This window comes from Sphaeramia orbicularis, chromosome 12 (genome assembly GCF_902148855.1).
Source record: "Sphaeramia orbicularis chromosome 12, fSphaOr1.1, whole genome shotgun sequence".
In the NCBI taxonomy this organism is placed as follows: Eukaryota; Metazoa; Chordata; class Actinopteri; order Kurtiformes; family Apogonidae; genus Sphaeramia; species Sphaeramia orbicularis.
Window position 1 is genome coordinate 27,000,448 of NC_043968.1, and position 17,508 is coordinate 27,017,955.

At 36.1% G+C, this 17,508-nt stretch overlaps 2 protein-coding genes across 3 annotated transcripts in view; one reads left to right on the top strand and one right to left on the bottom strand.

Annotated features, from left to right (window-relative positions):
• slc2a13a (solute carrier family 2 member 13a) overlaps positions 1-9,879 on the top strand; it is a 108,007-nt gene extending 98,128 nt beyond the window's left edge. Inside the window, exons 7-10 of the mRNA XM_030150382.1 lie at positions 1,406-1,534; positions 3,628-3,746; positions 6,248-6,400; positions 9,244-9,879. Of these exons, the coding sequence (XP_030006242.1) occupies positions 1,406-1,534; positions 3,628-3,746; positions 6,248-6,400; positions 9,244-9,470 (628 nt within the window). The 3' untranslated portion in view covers positions 9,471-9,879. The remainder of the gene's footprint in view (positions 1-1,405; positions 1,535-3,627; positions 3,747-6,247; positions 6,401-9,243) is intronic.
• A 252-nt stretch (positions 9,880-10,131) lies between these two features.
• On the bottom strand, positions 10,132-16,240 carry redic1 (regulator of DNA class I crossover intermediates 1). Of its 2 annotated transcripts, none has more exons than XM_030150384.1 (9): positions 15,874-16,240; positions 15,743-15,782; positions 15,512-15,659; positions 15,176-15,308; positions 14,347-14,404; positions 14,113-14,230; positions 13,917-14,008; positions 13,048-13,675; positions 10,132-12,932 (listed from the first exon to the last, which is right to left on the bottom strand). In XM_030150384.1, the coding sequence occupies exons 1-9, from the start codon at positions 15,894-15,896 to the stop codon at positions 12,745-12,747; spliced, it is 1,428 nt and encodes a 475-aa protein (XP_030006244.1). In that variant the 5' UTR covers positions 15,897-16,240; the 3' UTR covers positions 10,132-12,744. The 2 variants fall into 2 exon arrangements, with proteins under 2 accessions (XP_030006244.1, XP_030006243.1); XM_030150383.1 differs by having other exon boundaries at positions 13,917-14,032.
• Positions 16,241-17,508: the final 1,268 nt, after the last annotated feature.

Below are 17,508 nucleotides of genomic sequence, written 5' to 3' on the forward strand. Positions count from 1 at the left end.
CAACACCATAAAACAACATATAGAATATTTAGAACAATAATTCCTGTTCTATACTATATACTATCACTAATTTGTCATTTCTTCCATTAGTTGCCACAGTACTGTGGTAGTAAAATGTACAAAAGAATGTGCTGAAGTACACACGATATATGACCACAGTACTGAGGCAACAAGAGGTTAATGAGTTCATGGAAGAGTATTCATGTTTGGCTCTAGGATAAATGCTAACATTTGATTGGCTCTGTGGTAATAGACAAACTGATATTTTGTGCAATAGTACTGTGGCAGTAGACATTGCCATATTATTTACAGTGAGGATTTATGTTGTCAATATGTAGAGAGTGCAAATATAAGTTTGTGAGAGGATGAATTAGTCAGGGGGTATTGACACTGTATGGATCATGAAGTGTTCAGTATATATAGGATGTCCCATTTCACTGCTTAAATGATGCCACTTATCGGGATTTAACTTTTTTGTTTGAAAGAGAAAGTGAGAAAATCACTTAAAAATATTGCTAGTATAGTAATGAACCACTACTACTACTACTACTAGCCCATGATTTCCAGTTGGTTTTCATTCTAAATACAAATTGTTTTCAGGTTGTTGTTTTTTTTTGCTGGATTTTAGCTACATTTACTGTGAGTACATTTGATAAAGATTCTGAGATAGATGTTACTTTTCTTTTGAATCCAAATTTATAGAGAAACCCCCCCCCCAACTTTTCATGACATATACTCCATTCCTTTTGGGAATGTCATTTGCAGCTGGTAGGCTGAGAATGGTGCTCAGGTCTGAACAGGTTCGAATAGAACTGCAGTATACAGGGTTTTAAGTCACTAGGATCACAAATAAACCTGTCATATTATTACACATACAACAGCTCTAATGAGAAATAGAGGTTAACATAAATTCTTTCTTTCTCTTTGTCTCTTTTCACCTTCCCAGAATATAATATATGCAAACTAATTCACGGTTTTATTTTACTCTATTTGACTTCATTGTAATTAGAGCAAGGTGAATACACAGATTGCAAAGATGCATTCACCTAAAATAGACGTGTGAAACAAAGATACATCTCATCATTTCTATCAGTATCACACTGACAACAGAGAAAAAGCATGTGCTGCTTTTCTTTGCTCCCATGAAAGATGGTTTGTCAGTATTTCAGATGGTCTTCCATATGCATGGCTTGTAGATGTGCTTTCATTCATCAGCACATAACAGAGACAGACAGGAAATAGAGCCTGTATAATAGGTTGAAATTCACAGTGTCTCCATCGAAATAAAATGTGCTTATTAAATTTGAAGAAAGGGAATATGATTGTATAAGTTGCCCCACTGTGATAGATATGTGTATTGGGAAATTATTTGTAATCACCGCTCATGCCGTCTCTTTGATTGCAGGCTGTGCGAGCCGTGCATGTTGGACCCTGGTTGTGGTTTTTGTTACCGTGACAATGGCTCAGCACTCCTCACCTCCTCCTCCTGTGTACCAGTCAATAAGGCCTCCACTGAGCAGGCAGCGTGGGGCAGGTGAGTCCCATGAAGCAGTGGGAGGCTGTGCATGTGTTTAGATGCAGCAGAAGGAGGGGGTCTGATCATGGGGAAGGTATCTTTAATTGCAGAGAATTAAAATAGATTGATACAGTACATTACAGTACATTAAGACTGATCAATGTGTTTTGTTTTGTTTTTAAAGAATTTGTAAGTAAGCAGTATTTGGCACTGATACATTTGCAATAAAAAAAAAAACCCACAAAGATCTTGGTGTTAAATATTAGAATAAAAATAAAATGATCCAATAAGAAGCTTCACTGAAATATAAATAGCATAATACAGCTCGTGATCTTATGAAGAACATACACTGTTCCTTTTTTTGTAATTACTAGGTACCAATTATACACTGTTGCCCATAAAGTTGGAATAAAGTATTTTTACATTTCTTCTCATAAAATGAGGTGACAATACAATTTATTCTTTCTTTTTTTTCTTTTTTTTTTTTTTTTTACTTATTTATATATATATATATATTTTTTTTTTTTTAATTAAAATTTTTATTCACAACTGTCTCATAAGATATTATACAGGACATCATTGGTACAAAGTACACTGTTCTCTTTTTTTTTTTTTAAGAAAAAAGGGTATCAATAATGCTCACTGAAAGGAAGAAAAAGAAAGAGAAAAAAGAGTAAATTAGATAAAGTAAATAAGTAAGTAAATGGATAATAATAATAATAATAATAATAATAATAATAATAATAATAATATTAACATTAACAAGCTGGTACACATAGTCAACCACACTTCTAGGAAATAAGACAAAGAAAATTATGCATAAATACATATATATGTATACACACATAATAGTATTTATAATCATAATACAAGGAAGAAAAAAAATATAAATAAATAAATAAATGAAATGAAGGAGCCTAACAGTGCACATGAGCGTTTAGTATTTGGATATTCAATTATAAAAAGTAACTATGAACATTAGAGTTACTTATATTTTATTGTTTAATTTTTGAAATTTTACAACACAAACATTTAGAACATAGTGTCAGTTGTCCTGTATATTGACTACTTGTTTCATCAGTCTTCACATGTTTCGTGCTGTAGTTTTATGATATAAGTAAGTCTTTCCATGTTGTGAATTTCTTCCACAATGTCTCTCCAATTATTTAGAGTAGTGGGGGTCCTCTGGGGGGGTCCTCTTTACACCATTTTCATGTGATGGCTTTTTTAGACGCTACCAAGAGGATTTTAATCAAATATTTATCCTTACTTGGTATGTCTTTTCCTGTTAAATGACCCAAATATAGCACAGAACATGTCCTTGGTAGTTCGTATCCCTATATTTTCCAAGTTCTTCACTGATATTATTCCAATATTGGGATAATTTTGTCCATGGCCAAAAAACGTGAGCATGACCCACATCCTGCTCACCGCACAACCTCCAACAGGGCTGAGGTAATGATACTGAAGCCTTTTTGATCTTTGGTGTTATAAAAAAATCTCATTATGTTTTTCCAACAAAATATTCTGGAATTAGGTGTAGTTACTTGAGTTTCACATATTTTATACCATGAATGGGATTTATTCTTGGTAGACAAAGTGTATGTGTGTATAAATAGGAATAAAAAGGAATGCGTCTGAGAACAATTCCAACTTTATGAGCAACAGTGTATAAACACAGGGCGTGTATTTCCTACTGAATGAAGAACATTTCAAAGCAGGATTAAGATCATTTATTCTGTTACCATATTTTAATTACTGGGTACTTTTCTCAAAATAGTGCAGTGACTTTAGATGGAATAAGGTAATGTAGCAGATTAGACATAGGATTCATTTCATTTATTTCAAACATGCAAAGAAACAACATAAAACAAAACAAATAAAATAAAACTACATTTAAATAAACAGAATCTGTCTTCCAGTACAGACAAGTCTAAATTTGCATGGTCAAAAAGGAATAAGAAGAAGTATAAACTGAAGTATGAAGTATGAACTGAACTGATGAACAGAATCAACAACTCATTAATCCTAACTGTACAATAATTGCTACCTTTGAGTGACTTTTACATTTATTACATTTGTTACATTTTATGATGTGCCTCTCCTCTCAGATGCTCCAACTCCAGCCAGATGAAAGAACATACGTACTGGGCTTACAACTATTGCCCCACATCCTACTCCTGGCTGGTCTTACTTGGTCTCGTGTTCTATTTGGCTGCTTTTGCTCCAGGTAAAAGACATTTTAAAGGAGTGATATTTTGCTTTTTTTTTTTTTTTTTAAATGGAATTACACATTTTAAAACATTTCCCTGTGGTCTACATAAACTGTAAATACTATGCGTGGGTCTGAATTCTTCATTAATTCAGCTCCACAGGTCCATCTTCAACCCTATTTCTGAGTAATGACTTCAGAAAGGTGGTTTTGAGCGTTGGCCCTTTAAATGCAAATGAGACACTTTATGCCCCACCCCCTGCAGGTTGTTGGCTGTGCTGCTCTGTCCTGTTCAGCTACTTGTGTTCGTTAATACAACCAACAACTCAACATTTTAGGTAATCGGCTCAAAGTTTGGACATATTTTCAGTTTTTACTACAATCGCTGCTGCTGACAAACAATTATGTCGTACTCGGAAAAATGTTCGTCGGAAGTCTTGACCTTATATGTGCAAATGTCGTGATGTAACTAGTTGTAAATGTAACAAATTAAGCAGGACTTAAAACAGGTTGTAGAAATCTACTAGATTTTTGCCAGAATGAATATAAAGATAGCTTTGCAGCAGCACCTGGAGGGTTCAAATTCAAACTTTATGAACTATTAGGGTCCAAATACACAAATAAATGAACCACAGACTAATAAAATTGGGTTTACCAAAATATGACCCCTTTAAAGTGGTCCCGTCAGCTAAGATTATAGTCCTACTGCTGTAGGCATGGTCAGCGACATGTTACCTCCTTTACGGGCTGTTCCAGCACCAGTAGTGAAGTAACGCTGTATTCATGGGCACTGCTACCAGTTGTGGGCCCCATGAAAGGTAAACAATATAGACCCTTCATAAAATTCACTATCTTGTCAATCTGTCGGGGGGCAGGGAGGTCCCATAACTAACGTAATTTACGCTGGTGTGAAACAAAACTGAAACTTAACATGCTTTCAACGTCCGACTTCTATGCAGCACATCTTACATGAACTTTTCACAACTTCTAACCTTTAGCCACTGGACCCCCTCCACTTCTCAATGGGCTCCACACAAATGCTGGGCCCCATGAATTTGTCATGTTTACCCCCCCTTAACGGCGCACCAGGTTGTATTGTCCGATTACCTGGGCTGAGATGGACTGGTCACTGACCCCGTGCAGCAGACACCAGTCTAAGATGACACATTATGGACCAGTGCTGGGTCACATCCCTAGAACAATGGCAAAGCCTATGGCTGCACAAACAACAGATGCAAACACTTGATTTCCACTCAATCTGGCCCACTGACTGCTGTTTGTTTATTCGCACTCAATCACCTGGAATCAACGATAGTATGTCACTGTTAGCCAGTAATAGCTGCTCCAGAGGTCACGTTAACTGAAAATATTCTATCGTTGACAGATTTTTTTTTTAAATGACGGAAAATTCTGAAGGCCGTCCGTCATTTTGACAGATTTAAATACTGAGGGTAATCTACCAAATAAAGTTTTATAAAACACTGTGAACAGAACCTGCTCACAGAATCGCTGGTCTGTCTTTCTCTTAACAAGGTATCAAACAGTCCATAACAGCCTCCTACCTGCACAGAACCACCAGCACCACTGTTCACAACTACGCTGAATACAACAACGTTACTTCAGTCACATGACTCCCTGTTAGTTCACCTGTAGTAGACCCCTATCCAGTTGATGGTGAGTGTGCATATTAATCAGTCGGTATCAAGTCATGTCTTGTTGTTTAGCTGACTTTAGCCAAAATTAGATGTTACTTTGCTAGCGCAAAATGTGAAGACAGCCGAGTCTCCTTATTTTAGAAAGCCCAGTGAATGTGATGGCATTGATAAACGCAGTGAAAAAAGAGGGACTGATGTGGTGAAGGATGACGGACAAGCAAGTAATACGCCAGTTCTGATGGCATTTGGTGTGCTATATGTACGCATTTTCTACCTTTCATGTGTTATTTGATGACATGTCAATTTGTGCCAAGATCTGTGGTTCACATAACCCGAACCCTCAGTACATGGGATTTGACACTGCGTGAACATACACAAGGAAAGCTTAGAATGTCTACAGATAACACAGCAATTAAAAGTGGCGTATATAATTATGCGAGTCGTGATATCAGCCAGCAGCAACTACAGTTGCTGCATCATTCAGATGTTTTTGAACATTAAATACTACTAAAAATGTTTCATTATCATTAAAAAATGAAAATTTGAAATGACAGATAATAATATGTGATGACAGAATTTTTACGACACTGTCCATCAAAATGATGGACAATAAAAGTGTCTAGCGCAACCTCTGGGCCGCTCCCCATAAGTTCTACCCCCACACATAATTCCCATAAAAAACAGTCCAATGTGGTGCATTTATGGTGATTTTTTTTTATTGAATTTGTGCCTCTCTTTCTTATAAGTAACACACAAAGGACAATTAATGTTGTAAGCATGATCAGCACTGGTACCCTTTAAGATTTACGACGCTGGAAAGTTTTAACACTTGTTTTTTTTTTTTTTTTTTTACTTGTCTCAAAGGGATGGGTCCAATGCCATGGACCATCAACTCAGAGATCTACCCTCTGTGGGCAAGGAGCACAGGGAACGCCTGCGCCGCTGGAGTTAACTGGACCTTTAACGTCTTGGTGTCGCTGACCTTCCTCCACCTGGCACAATACTTGACCTATTACGGTCAGTTTTTTAGGCTGCACGAATGGAATAAACCACTTATCCCAACAGGCATTTCACTTATTAACCCATAAAGACCCAGTGCAACTTTTGTGGCAGTTCCCAAATAAATTTTTCTCTCTATTGAACTATTCTTAAGCGATTTATCATCATTATATGATCCTCTGTATTTTTTTTCCCCAGTTAAAATCAGGTATTTCCCTATATTTAATTTACTGATTATGTAGATGTTCATAAAAGCACAGATTAAGTTGAGGGTTATTATATCAAAAGAGAGAAAACTGCTGAAAAAGTGACTTTTTCACCAAAGATATCAATAACTGACCATGAACCAAGTGTGTCCATCTACTGTTATGGGTTTTACTGGTGAATCACTGAGCTCGTTTACATGACAATAAACACCCGATAACTGTGAGTAATCCGATAACTGCCATAATCAGATGCGATGCATTTACATGCACTTCAGAAATGTGATCACTGAAAAACCCTGGTTTACATGTTTCAATCCATTATTTGATTTCTTTCGGAGCATGTACGTATGTTATGACGTAAGACGTACACTTCCTGTCATTTTCAAAACATCTGGTCTTGTCTTGTTGACCATGGCAACGCCTGCGGTGTCAGCGTTAGCTGTCCTAATGTGGGAGGAGCTAATAAGACTACAAAATAGGTCACATGTTGCTGCTATCCATTTCATTTCATTGTTCTTCACCTTTTTCCTTAGGCTCATGTTGTCGCTGTGTAACTTCCATTGACGTACATTTTTTTTTACACATGCACAGATGTAAAAAAACAAACAAAATCAGATTAACCTGTATACAGGCCTGAAGACATCAGAGTATTTGGGAGAAATCTAGGTGTGTCAGTCCGATTTCTCATAATCAGATAACTGCTGTTATGGGATAAAGCCTATCAGATTAACCTGTTTACATGACCACTGGAATAATCTGATAACTCCAGAAATCGGATAATGATCGGAGTATTGGTGTGAGTGTAAAAGGGCCCAATGTTGTAGATGATGACAGTGTTTCCATGGTAACTATGGAGCCTGTGAACGTCCAAAATGGATCATATCTGATGACCATGAAAAGATGACAAACTTCATTTTACACCAATTATGTACATGTATTGATAGGATTAGTGGATCAACAGGTATTAAACCGTTTAGACCAGTAGATGGGTATGGTCGATGGTGGATGTTTGGGTCTTTAAGGGTTAAACAGACCCCCAAACATTGTTCACAGCATAATAGTAGAACAACAATAATTACAAACTGAACTCATGATTTTAATTGTAAGTCAGGATGTGTTGGCAGCAGCCGTCCATTCTATACCATCTTAGCAGTTGTTATTTTGCAAACTCTGACCCCAAATTGAATCTTGTGTACCTTACGTCAATGGCAGCACGGAAATTTGCATCAACTAGCCTCAGATGTCACCCTTCCATACCTCCTCAGTCAGTGTGGTTTAACAGCAGGTTTTCCCTCGAGACAGGAAGGTGCTGATGTTTCATGGAGCTAGTGATCGATAATTCTGGGGCAACTACGTAGGCATCCTGAGAACCCATGGGTTAATGATCAATTCATCTAGTTTGTAGTCGGAAACGTTTAAAAGAATGAAATGTAGAAGAAAGACATAACAGCTGTTTCAACCCCACAAATAAAAGTCATTCTCCTCTGACTTGTTGAAAATTGAGATCAGAGCAGCAAAGAAATCTCATTAAAGCTCTGTCAGTTTTGAATGTATGTTTTTGTAGTTCTTGTTCCTTGTTCTTGTACAAAAATGCGGCTTTGACAGCTCCATTTTACTCCTACCTTAATTTATGTGGCTAAAAACTGCAGAAAAGGATTATGGCCACTGGAAAAATAAATAAAAATGAAGGTTCAGTTTTTTATTATTATCATTATTATTATCATTATTATTATTATTATTATTATTATTATTATTATTATGAGGAAAAAGTCAGAATTCAGAGAAAAAAGTCAAAATTCCACGATTAAAGTCAGAATTCCGAAATTAAAGTAAAACTTTTGAGATTAAAATCGGAATTCTGAGATTAAAGTCAAAATGCCGAGATTAAAATCAGATTTCGGAGATTAAAGTCAAAATTTTGATATTGAAGACAGAATTTTGAGACTAAAGTCAGAATTTTGAGATTAATATCAGAATGCTGAGATTGAAGTCAAAATTCTGAGATTAAAGTCATAATTCCAAGATTAAAGTCAGAGTTCTGAGATTAAAATCAAAATTTTGAGATTAAAGTAAAAATTCCCAAATTAAAGTCAAAATTGCAAGATTAAAGTCAGAATTCTGAGGAAAAAAGTCAGAATTTTGAGAAAAAACTCAGAGATTTTGCTTTATGGCGTGCAGGAGGAATGGCGTTTTGTGCTCTAGATTCCTGTATCTGCGCTCTCTTCATTAAAGAATCTAATATAACACCATACTAAATCCGTCATTATGTCAGCCTGCTGTACTCCTCCTGCATGCCATAAAGCTAAAGTGACACTCCCCTTGAATGTCAGAAAAAAAATTCAGAATTCTGAGAAAAAAAGCCAGAATTCTAACTTTAATCTCAAAATTCTAACTTTTTTCTCAGGATAATAATAATAATTTTAAAAAAAACACATTGGACTGTATTTTTTTTTTGCTGTGTGGCCCTAATCCTCTTCCATAAAAAAATGTATTTCCGAGCGGTATATTTATTCTCCAGCCAACACACCTCTGTGTTGTGTTGTTATCAGGCAGTCACCAGTTTATATATATTTGCTTTCTTTTTCTGTCTGTAAGCGAGAATCTGCAAAGATATTTCTTAACATCATCTGAACTTGTTTTGTTTCCTCTTCCCAGGTGCATTCTTCCTCTACTCCAGCCTGGCCTTGCTAGGTTTCATTTTCATCTATGGTTGCCTGCCAGAAACCAAAGCTCGGCGTCTGGAAGAGATTGAAGCGCTGTTTGAGAATCAGCTGTGCTCCTGCGGCGTTTCCGATTCAGACGAGGGCCGGCAGGTCGAGTACATCCGGGTCAAAGGCTCCAACTACCATCTATCAGACAACGACGCATCTGATGTGGACTAACGAAGGAATATTTCATTTCATATTCCTCCCTCTGGGTGTTTGGGTTGGTTCTGTAAATGGTATCATTTTTTTCTTTTTAGTCAACAGAGGAGCTGCTGATTTCCTTCTTAGTGAGATTTAAAATTAGAGGTTAAAGGTCTTCTGCTTGTATCTGCAATGTGATTTGGTTCATTTTCAATTCAGCCTATTCAGGAATCCAAAAACAGTGTTAACGCTTTAGCAGAAGAAGTCGAAATGTTTTGCTTTTTTCTTATTTTCTGAATTGAGGGTGAACTGACACCTTACACGAGTTGGACCTGCTAATGTATCGATAACTCTCCACAAGAATCTCAATTAAAAGGGCAGTTAATTACCTTTTCCACATACAATACACATAACATACAGTCGTGGAAAACATGATTAGACCACCCTTTGTTTTCTTCAATTTCCAGTTCATTTTAATGCCTGGTACAGCTATTTGTTTGGACAAATATAATGATAACAACAAAAATAGCTCATAGTAGTTTAATTTCAGAGCTGATATCTAGATATTTTCCATGTTTTCTTGATAATAACCAAAATCACTTCAGTTCTTACATCAATATCTATGGCATTGCACTGACAAAAACAGTGCTTTTAGACATTTTTTCTTTTCTGTCTGTTTTAGTCACATGATACACACAGGAGTTAGTACTTGATTGCATAACCATTGTTTTTGATGACTTTTGATGGTCTAATAATTTTTTCCAAGACTGTACATACATAGAGGTTCAGTGTCTTTACTGAGGATGCTGGAACAGGAGATACGACTGTTGAACAAACACTGAATGTGTGAAGTATTAGGGCCTTCCTTATTCATTACACAAATGATGAAGGAGATAATGAAATAAACTGATGTCTTTTTTACACAAATATATAGGAGAGGATGTGGCTTAGCAGCAGGAAGATGACCCCAGTATTTCACACATACAGTACATAAATATGATTTATTGTTTAAATATGCTATTGCTCTTACAGTTAAAGTATTACATCAGAAAATGTTTCCATTGAAGTAAATGTGATGTTGGAAAATCAGGTCTGTGTCCACAAAACTCAATTATAGCTTATTGTTTATCTGTTGTACCATTTTGCCTTTCGACCTTTCTCTGAAACACATCTTGGTCTAATGTTGTTTGATTGTAGCACAGTACACTAATGTCAATTCCTTACATACTTTGTGGATATTTTTATGAAAAGCAAACGCCAGAGATGTACAGAGTATTGTTAACATTAGCACAGTTAATATTTTCAGTGGATGCCTAAAACAAAACCACTCACCGATGTCGTAGCACAGGAAGGAATTTGAATTGTTTACCGTTATTTATTTCTATTTATTTATTGTTATGTCATTTGACCTTAACAAGTTTGCAAGCAGTTACTGTTTACTGCCGCTTAGCCACATTATTTTAGGTTCTAATGTTTAAATATGTTGCTTGCCTTCAAAAATGCCAGTTTTAGCATAATACAACAGAGACTATAGTCATTATATCACTACAATTATCCAAAACTATGAAACAAGGTATAAACTTGCATATGTCATGATGCATTGACTGCCTGGTATAAAACATCCAGGCTGTTCTCTCTGTACCATGGATTTATGATTGAGCCTTCACTTGTATTCTAAGTATTTCAGTCTATCTTGAACATGCTAATATTAGTGCCTGTGTTTTTGTGAAGGTGCCTAATGGCCATTTTTTTTATTCCAGATGTGGATGTGTATTATATTACTGAAATAAGATCCATAGCTATATTTGCGGTTCATCTGTGATTTTTTTTGTTTTTTTACAAAAATGTCATGTGTTTTGATTTGTCTTCCTCCATAGCCATATGTACAAATAGCAGAGCACATCATTTACGTGGTTACCTAATGTCAAAGAGTCGAAGAGTAGGCTTTAGTGTAATTTGGCAATGTTGTTTTGTAAAACCGTGTGAGTTTACACCTTGTTAATAAGATACACATAGGTTCTATGTAGCAAAATCTGTTTGACAGTAGTAAGTGTATTAGAAATTTGTGAAACTAAACACAAGGGGACTACACCATCACTGCACTTCAACAGGTTTCTTATATTATGTCAGTTAAAGGGCATTGTGTAATATTTGGCACATATTCATGAATTAATAGGATCTTTACAATGCCATTTCAAAATAATATATTCATTAAATGCTATAACACATGCAGTGCCTGAATAGTGTTTGCATTACATTTTGAGGTTTTCACACAACGATGCTTTTGGAAATTGTTGCCATGATACTGCTGTCACATACAGAAAAACAACTGTAATATGTGGAAACCCTCTGTCCTTTAGATAAGCTGTTAACACAGAAACATTACCCAAACACAGCTCTGAATGACAATGTTCAACCCATTAATTATAAATTGTTTTGATTGCTGATCATTTTTCAAACTATGCCATAAGCATCATTTGTTTGTGTATTTCAGCAGCGAAAGAGAACTTGCACAGACTTCACAGCACAACTAATCAGCTCAAAGCCTCTTCATATTCTTTTGAAAATGATCAGTAGAGTAGAAGTGGGCTTGTCCATTATTTCAGCCATGTACATGAAAAATAACACACCACAGCTCAAAAATATAAGGGCATTGTTTGAACCATTAGATTTTAATTTGGTCCATGATGTGTTTTGCCTTTAAAACCATGCAAATTAGTTCTGAACTGAAGGTATTAACAGATGACTACTACTGCTCCATGACACAGATTGTGTACTGAAAATGTGTCAATTAAACACGAAATGTGGTTGTTTCAGGTGCAGTGTCAGAGATAATGTGTTCAGCCCTCAGCATCCAGTTGTGTGTCCTCTGCTGTCAACTGGAAATAATTAATGTGTTACTTATGGTGAAATGGTTGCAGTTTTTTCTATGTGAGCCAATTCCATGTTTCTACAGTTTACGATGAACAACAAAAATACAAAAAGCGTGCTGTATAGTATATTTGATTATTGTTCAAGCTGTAAAAGTTTTGCTAGAGTTTATATTCTATAAAAAATAAATATCTTCATGAAATCTTAACACTTGAATATCTATATGGGGAAAGAAATAAAAACCTATGAATCAGAGAAATGTTTTTGGGGCTTTATTTCAATGAATCCCTCTCATTCAGAACAAATAATGAATAATTAATGTCAAGTGTTACTGTTAAATATGGTAAAATACTGAAGATGACTGTGTTCAAACAGAGGAACAAACATGTTGTTCATTTGTATCTACCTACATCTACTGGCCTTATTTAGGTACTTATCATCATTCCTCCTTATTTTGTTTCAGCAGGAGCAATATATTGGCTATTTCCTTAAGTGCTCCTGCATCTTCTGAGGGTGTGTTTACTCTGTTTCCAGATGCGACTTCCTGCACTTGATCTGAGCGATCTTTCATCACAGGTTCATTTTCTTCTTGCCATTTGTCATGTCTGCCCTCTCCGATCTGCTTACCTTAATCAAAAACAACAGAGGCATCAAAATAAATCATTTCTCTCCATAGCATTTCAGACTGTAAAACTGAATCTTCAATGTGTTTTAATTAACACAAAACAAACAAATCTAATACCTCTGTTTCCATGCTTTAAAGCACCTACATAAGGCTTTAGGAGCCCCTGAAGAATCGCTATGCCATCACAGTTGTTGCCACTAAGTTTGTTTTGGTACGTCTTGTTCCAGTTTGTGTGATTCACTTCACTTCTTGAGTTCCCTGCTGAAGCTATGCGTCTACTGAGCTTTGCAGCAGCATCTGTGCAGTCAGTCTGCCTCCCTGTGGCTGAATGTGGCACTGAAGCATCAACAGGTGGTAGGAACAAGCTGAAGTTATGGGGTTTGGTACCCAAGCTGCACTGAGTGGAGACATCGAACGTCTCAGCTCTGGGGATGTGGACTGTTTGAGTTTCCTTGTCAAGCATTTCACTTGGTGTTTGCTTACATTTGCACTGAGTTATAGCAAGAGGATGAGGAGAAGGAAAGTGAGCCAAGCTGCCTTCTGTCTGTCGGACATTACCTCCTCTGGGTCTGCCTGAGAAAGATGCAATTCGGCCCGATCTAAAGTTCATTGTTTGTTTAATGTAAGGACTGAGAGGCTTTTCTTTTGGATTCCCTTGAGAGTTTGGGATTAGGGGGTCTGCACAATAGCCTTGGTCCACGTGAGAATAAACAGCATGGAGACACTGCTGATGGCGTTCTTCTTCCTGTTGTAGTTGGTAAATATGCATTACAATGTTTATGTGAGACAATACATAACAGAATAATAGTGCCTGACTTAAAAAGTAATATTATCAAACATAAGAAAAAAAGATCAAATGTCTGAATGAATAAATGATTCAAGTCTGAACAGAGGTAACTTGGTATATGTTTCAGCTATTCAGCAACCAAATGTTGTCAGTTTTAAATTAAGAATATGCAAAATTAAGAACAGTCTTTTTTCACTACCTTGGCCCAGTCTTGGTCTGGAGAGTAGAAGAAAGGTGGCTGCATCTGCATCTGGTTTCTTTGCTCTTGATTCAGGTGTAAGGGAACAATACCTAAAGAATCCCACACATTTTGGCCTAATTTCACAGATGACACAAAATAAAGTCATGATTTTTTTCATCTTTCATTAAAGTGTGATCCAGAATTACTTCACAACCTCCTTGGCTTGAAGAAGCTGATGAGGTGGAGGAAAAGGGGCTGAGGCGGTCTGCTGCGCGTGGAAGATAATCAGATGCACTATTGTCTGAGAATGCTGACTCCAAAACTGGGGACAACTTTGAGACAATACAAGATGAAAGATACAGTAGAAGACTCTTTATTTGTTCATGTTTAGCAAATGTAACTAAAACAGAGATATTAATATCCGTGGTATAAGCAACTAGTGACTAACCTGGGGACACTTGAACCCTTGTGGAATAACACGAATTCTCTTTCTTTCTGCTTGATCACTGAATAGTGACATACAACAGAAATTTGTTAAAAGGTCACCCATATGAATAAGGTGTTGTGTGTTCATATATCAGATATCCAGGGTTCCTATAGGTTTCTACAAGTTAAATGTAAGACTTTTTAAGACCTTTTTAAGACTACTTAGAACTGAATTTAATGCCTATTTCACAGCCATACTGGCAAAAATGTGTGACTCCTAGAATTTAAGAAAATGTATTTATTTACTCCAGTGCCTTGATTCCCACCGTTCTGAGTCATTTCTGACTGGGAGCTGCAAAGTTAGCAATAACTGGTTCCTAATTTCATTTTAAACTGTTGGGTTGAAACAAGTGAAACTGAGTCGCTTAATGTTACTTTCTTTGCAGCTTTTAAACACAGTACACACATTTATGGCAAGATAACTTAAGACCTACCTGCCATATACAATGTAATACCCTTAAAAGACATTTTTAAGGTTTTAAATGAAGATTTGTAAATTCAAGACTTGTAAGACTTTTTAAGACCCCGTGGGAACCCTGGATATCACTCTAATACCTCATGTAACTAACTAGAGCTAGACACAAAATAAAAATGTAACAAATATGCAAATCTGTAATTTCCCAGTTTGGGATAAATAAAGTCCGTCCGTCCGTCCGTCCATCCATCCATCCATCCATCCATCCATCCATCCATCCATCCATCTATCTATCTAAATCCTGAACAAATTCAATATGAGAAATGTGCTGGTTGTAGCTTTTGAGGCTGTTACACAATCCACGCTGCTGCTTTACCTGTTCTGGGGCTGGCCCTCAGCCAGACTCAGCTGTGATGGAGAGCAGGGGCTCATGGGTAACACAAAAGGTTGTTTTCTGCTGTGCTTGGATATTCCTTTACTGCTGCTGAGAACTGCCACTTTGGGAGCGTCTGAAAAACACAAGCACATGTTCCTCAAATCACCTGCCATCCTCAGGCTTAAAATATGGTAAATATAAGTTAACAAGCCAATTTGTGATCATAAATCTAAATAAAAAGTCCTTCTTAGGTTGAAACACATTGTTCTCCAAAACCTTTGACGTTATCTAATGTCTAAGTTTCTTTTTTCAGGTCAGTTGATGTCAGGTTCTCACCTGTATTTTCTTTTTTAGCAGCTATCTGGTTCACAATAAACAAAGTCACCAGGTCCATGCTACCAGAACTACAATCTTGAGAGGATGCTGGCAGAGGAAGTCCCAACTTCTTCAACTTTTGCTGCATTTTTCTTTTTTCAGAGAACTCCTATAAGAAAATGTCAAACTATAACACTCATATGAGGGTATGCATAGACGGTGACGGCTCCTACCGTCTCGTACCTGTCTCACCTTTTGCTTTTTTGTATCATCCTTCACCAATAACCGGTTTCTGGAAATCAACAGTAGTTGATGTTACGTAGCATTAGTTAGCTAAATTAACGGTTATGAGCTAAAGGTGACATTAATATTAATTAACTTACCTTGAACCGCCAACCCAATTCATTTTATTTTAACTTTCCTAGACCGTAAAGGGTTAATGATATGTTCATGTATTAGGTGACAAACACCATTAAAACACCATTAACTCAGTGGTACTGCCATCTGTAAAGCGTAAACTGCTAGCTTAATTTTTGCTAGCGAGGTGTTTTCTCCAAATATGTAAACCTGCGCGTGAAGGGTTAAAATTAAATTTAAAAAATAAAAGCGGTCAAGTGTTAAGTGTTCACTATTTTACTGATATATAACAATTGTATCTGTGTCTCCTGAATAGAATTTACAATTATAAAATAATTAAAAACTACAGTAGATACAGTAGGTACTAATTTGTTTACGTCCTTCACGCAACCAATCGTGCTTTGCCGGGGGCGCGACCAATGAAAAAGCCTGTGGACGGAAAGCACTGTGGTCAAGTTAGCATAAATGAACCTCCAATCTGCAGGAAGGGCAAAAGAAATACACATTCAAGGGTTACTTGAATGATATGGTCAGAGTTCAAATGTGTCTGGTCAAAGCGTGGATGTAGACTTCGGCAACAAATCAGAAAATAAGTACATAAATTATAAATCTATTTAGATCTTTTCAGTAACAATCAGTAACGTGCATTTCAAAAACTGGACTGGGCAAAGGAAACAAGTGCACACAGGAAATCAGTCCTGCCTGGGGAAAGTACAAAAGCACACAAGAGGAAAAGAAGTGCAAAATCCAAAATAAAGACAAAAGAAAAATCAAAAAAGCTATAATACCTCCTTGTAACTCCATAATTTGAGTGTAACTAGTAGTCATGTATTTTTCTTTTACTTAGCATATTGATAATATTTGTCTTTTACATATCATACACATTGCTTCTTCTAATAGTGTTTTAATATGTATATTTAGGTAGGCTATTTATATATATATATATATATATATATATATATATATATATATATATATATATATATATATATATATATATATAGTGTGTGTGTGTGTGGGGGGGGGGCATTTAAAGCTTTGTATATAGAGATATGTATATGTATAAGATCATTTCTTCTCTGCTACTTTTTATTCTTGCATGGAGCAACTGTAACCATAGAATTTCCTCAAGAATGAATAAAGTATTCTACAGAAGCTTATTGCATTCACATGAAAAAATAAAAATCGTCTCTGTTTTTCTGAATTAACGAGATAATTACCTCGTAAAAACAGAGCCGATTTTTTTTTAATTTTTTCATAAATCCGTTTCTCATAATTATGAGATAATTATGTCATTAATTCAGCAGCAAAATAATCCATCGCCTCTTCCGAATATGAGCACTGTTGTTGGCAGTACATGTAGGACATTCCGTTTTCATATTAAAAAGTGTTACACCTCACAGAACAAACACACAATGATCATGGACAGATTATGAGAATATAAAAATCGGTTGTTTTTCTGAATTAACGAGAGAATTATTAATTACAGAAACGTTTTTTTTAATCGACTTTCTTTTTACAAGATAAATATCTCGTTAATTCAGAGAAACAGAGCCGATTTTTATTTTTCCATGTGAATGCAATACGCTTCAGTAGTATTCTGAATCTGAATTTGAATGTACAGACGTGGGTACTTTATTTTGAAATCTAAAACCGGAAGT

Coding starts and splice junctions, on each gene's coding strand:
- redic1 (XM_030150383.1), bottom strand. CDS start 15,896: ATGAATTGGGTTGGCGGTTCAAG. Junction 14,231..14,346: donor AAGGGTTCAAGTGTCCCCAG/GTTAGTCACTAG, acceptor ATTGTCTCAAAG/TTGTCCCCAGTTTTGGAGTC. Junction 12,933..13,047: donor TTTAAAGCATGGAAACAGAG/GTATTAGATTTG, acceptor TTTTTGATTAAG/GTAAGCAGATCGGAGAGGGC.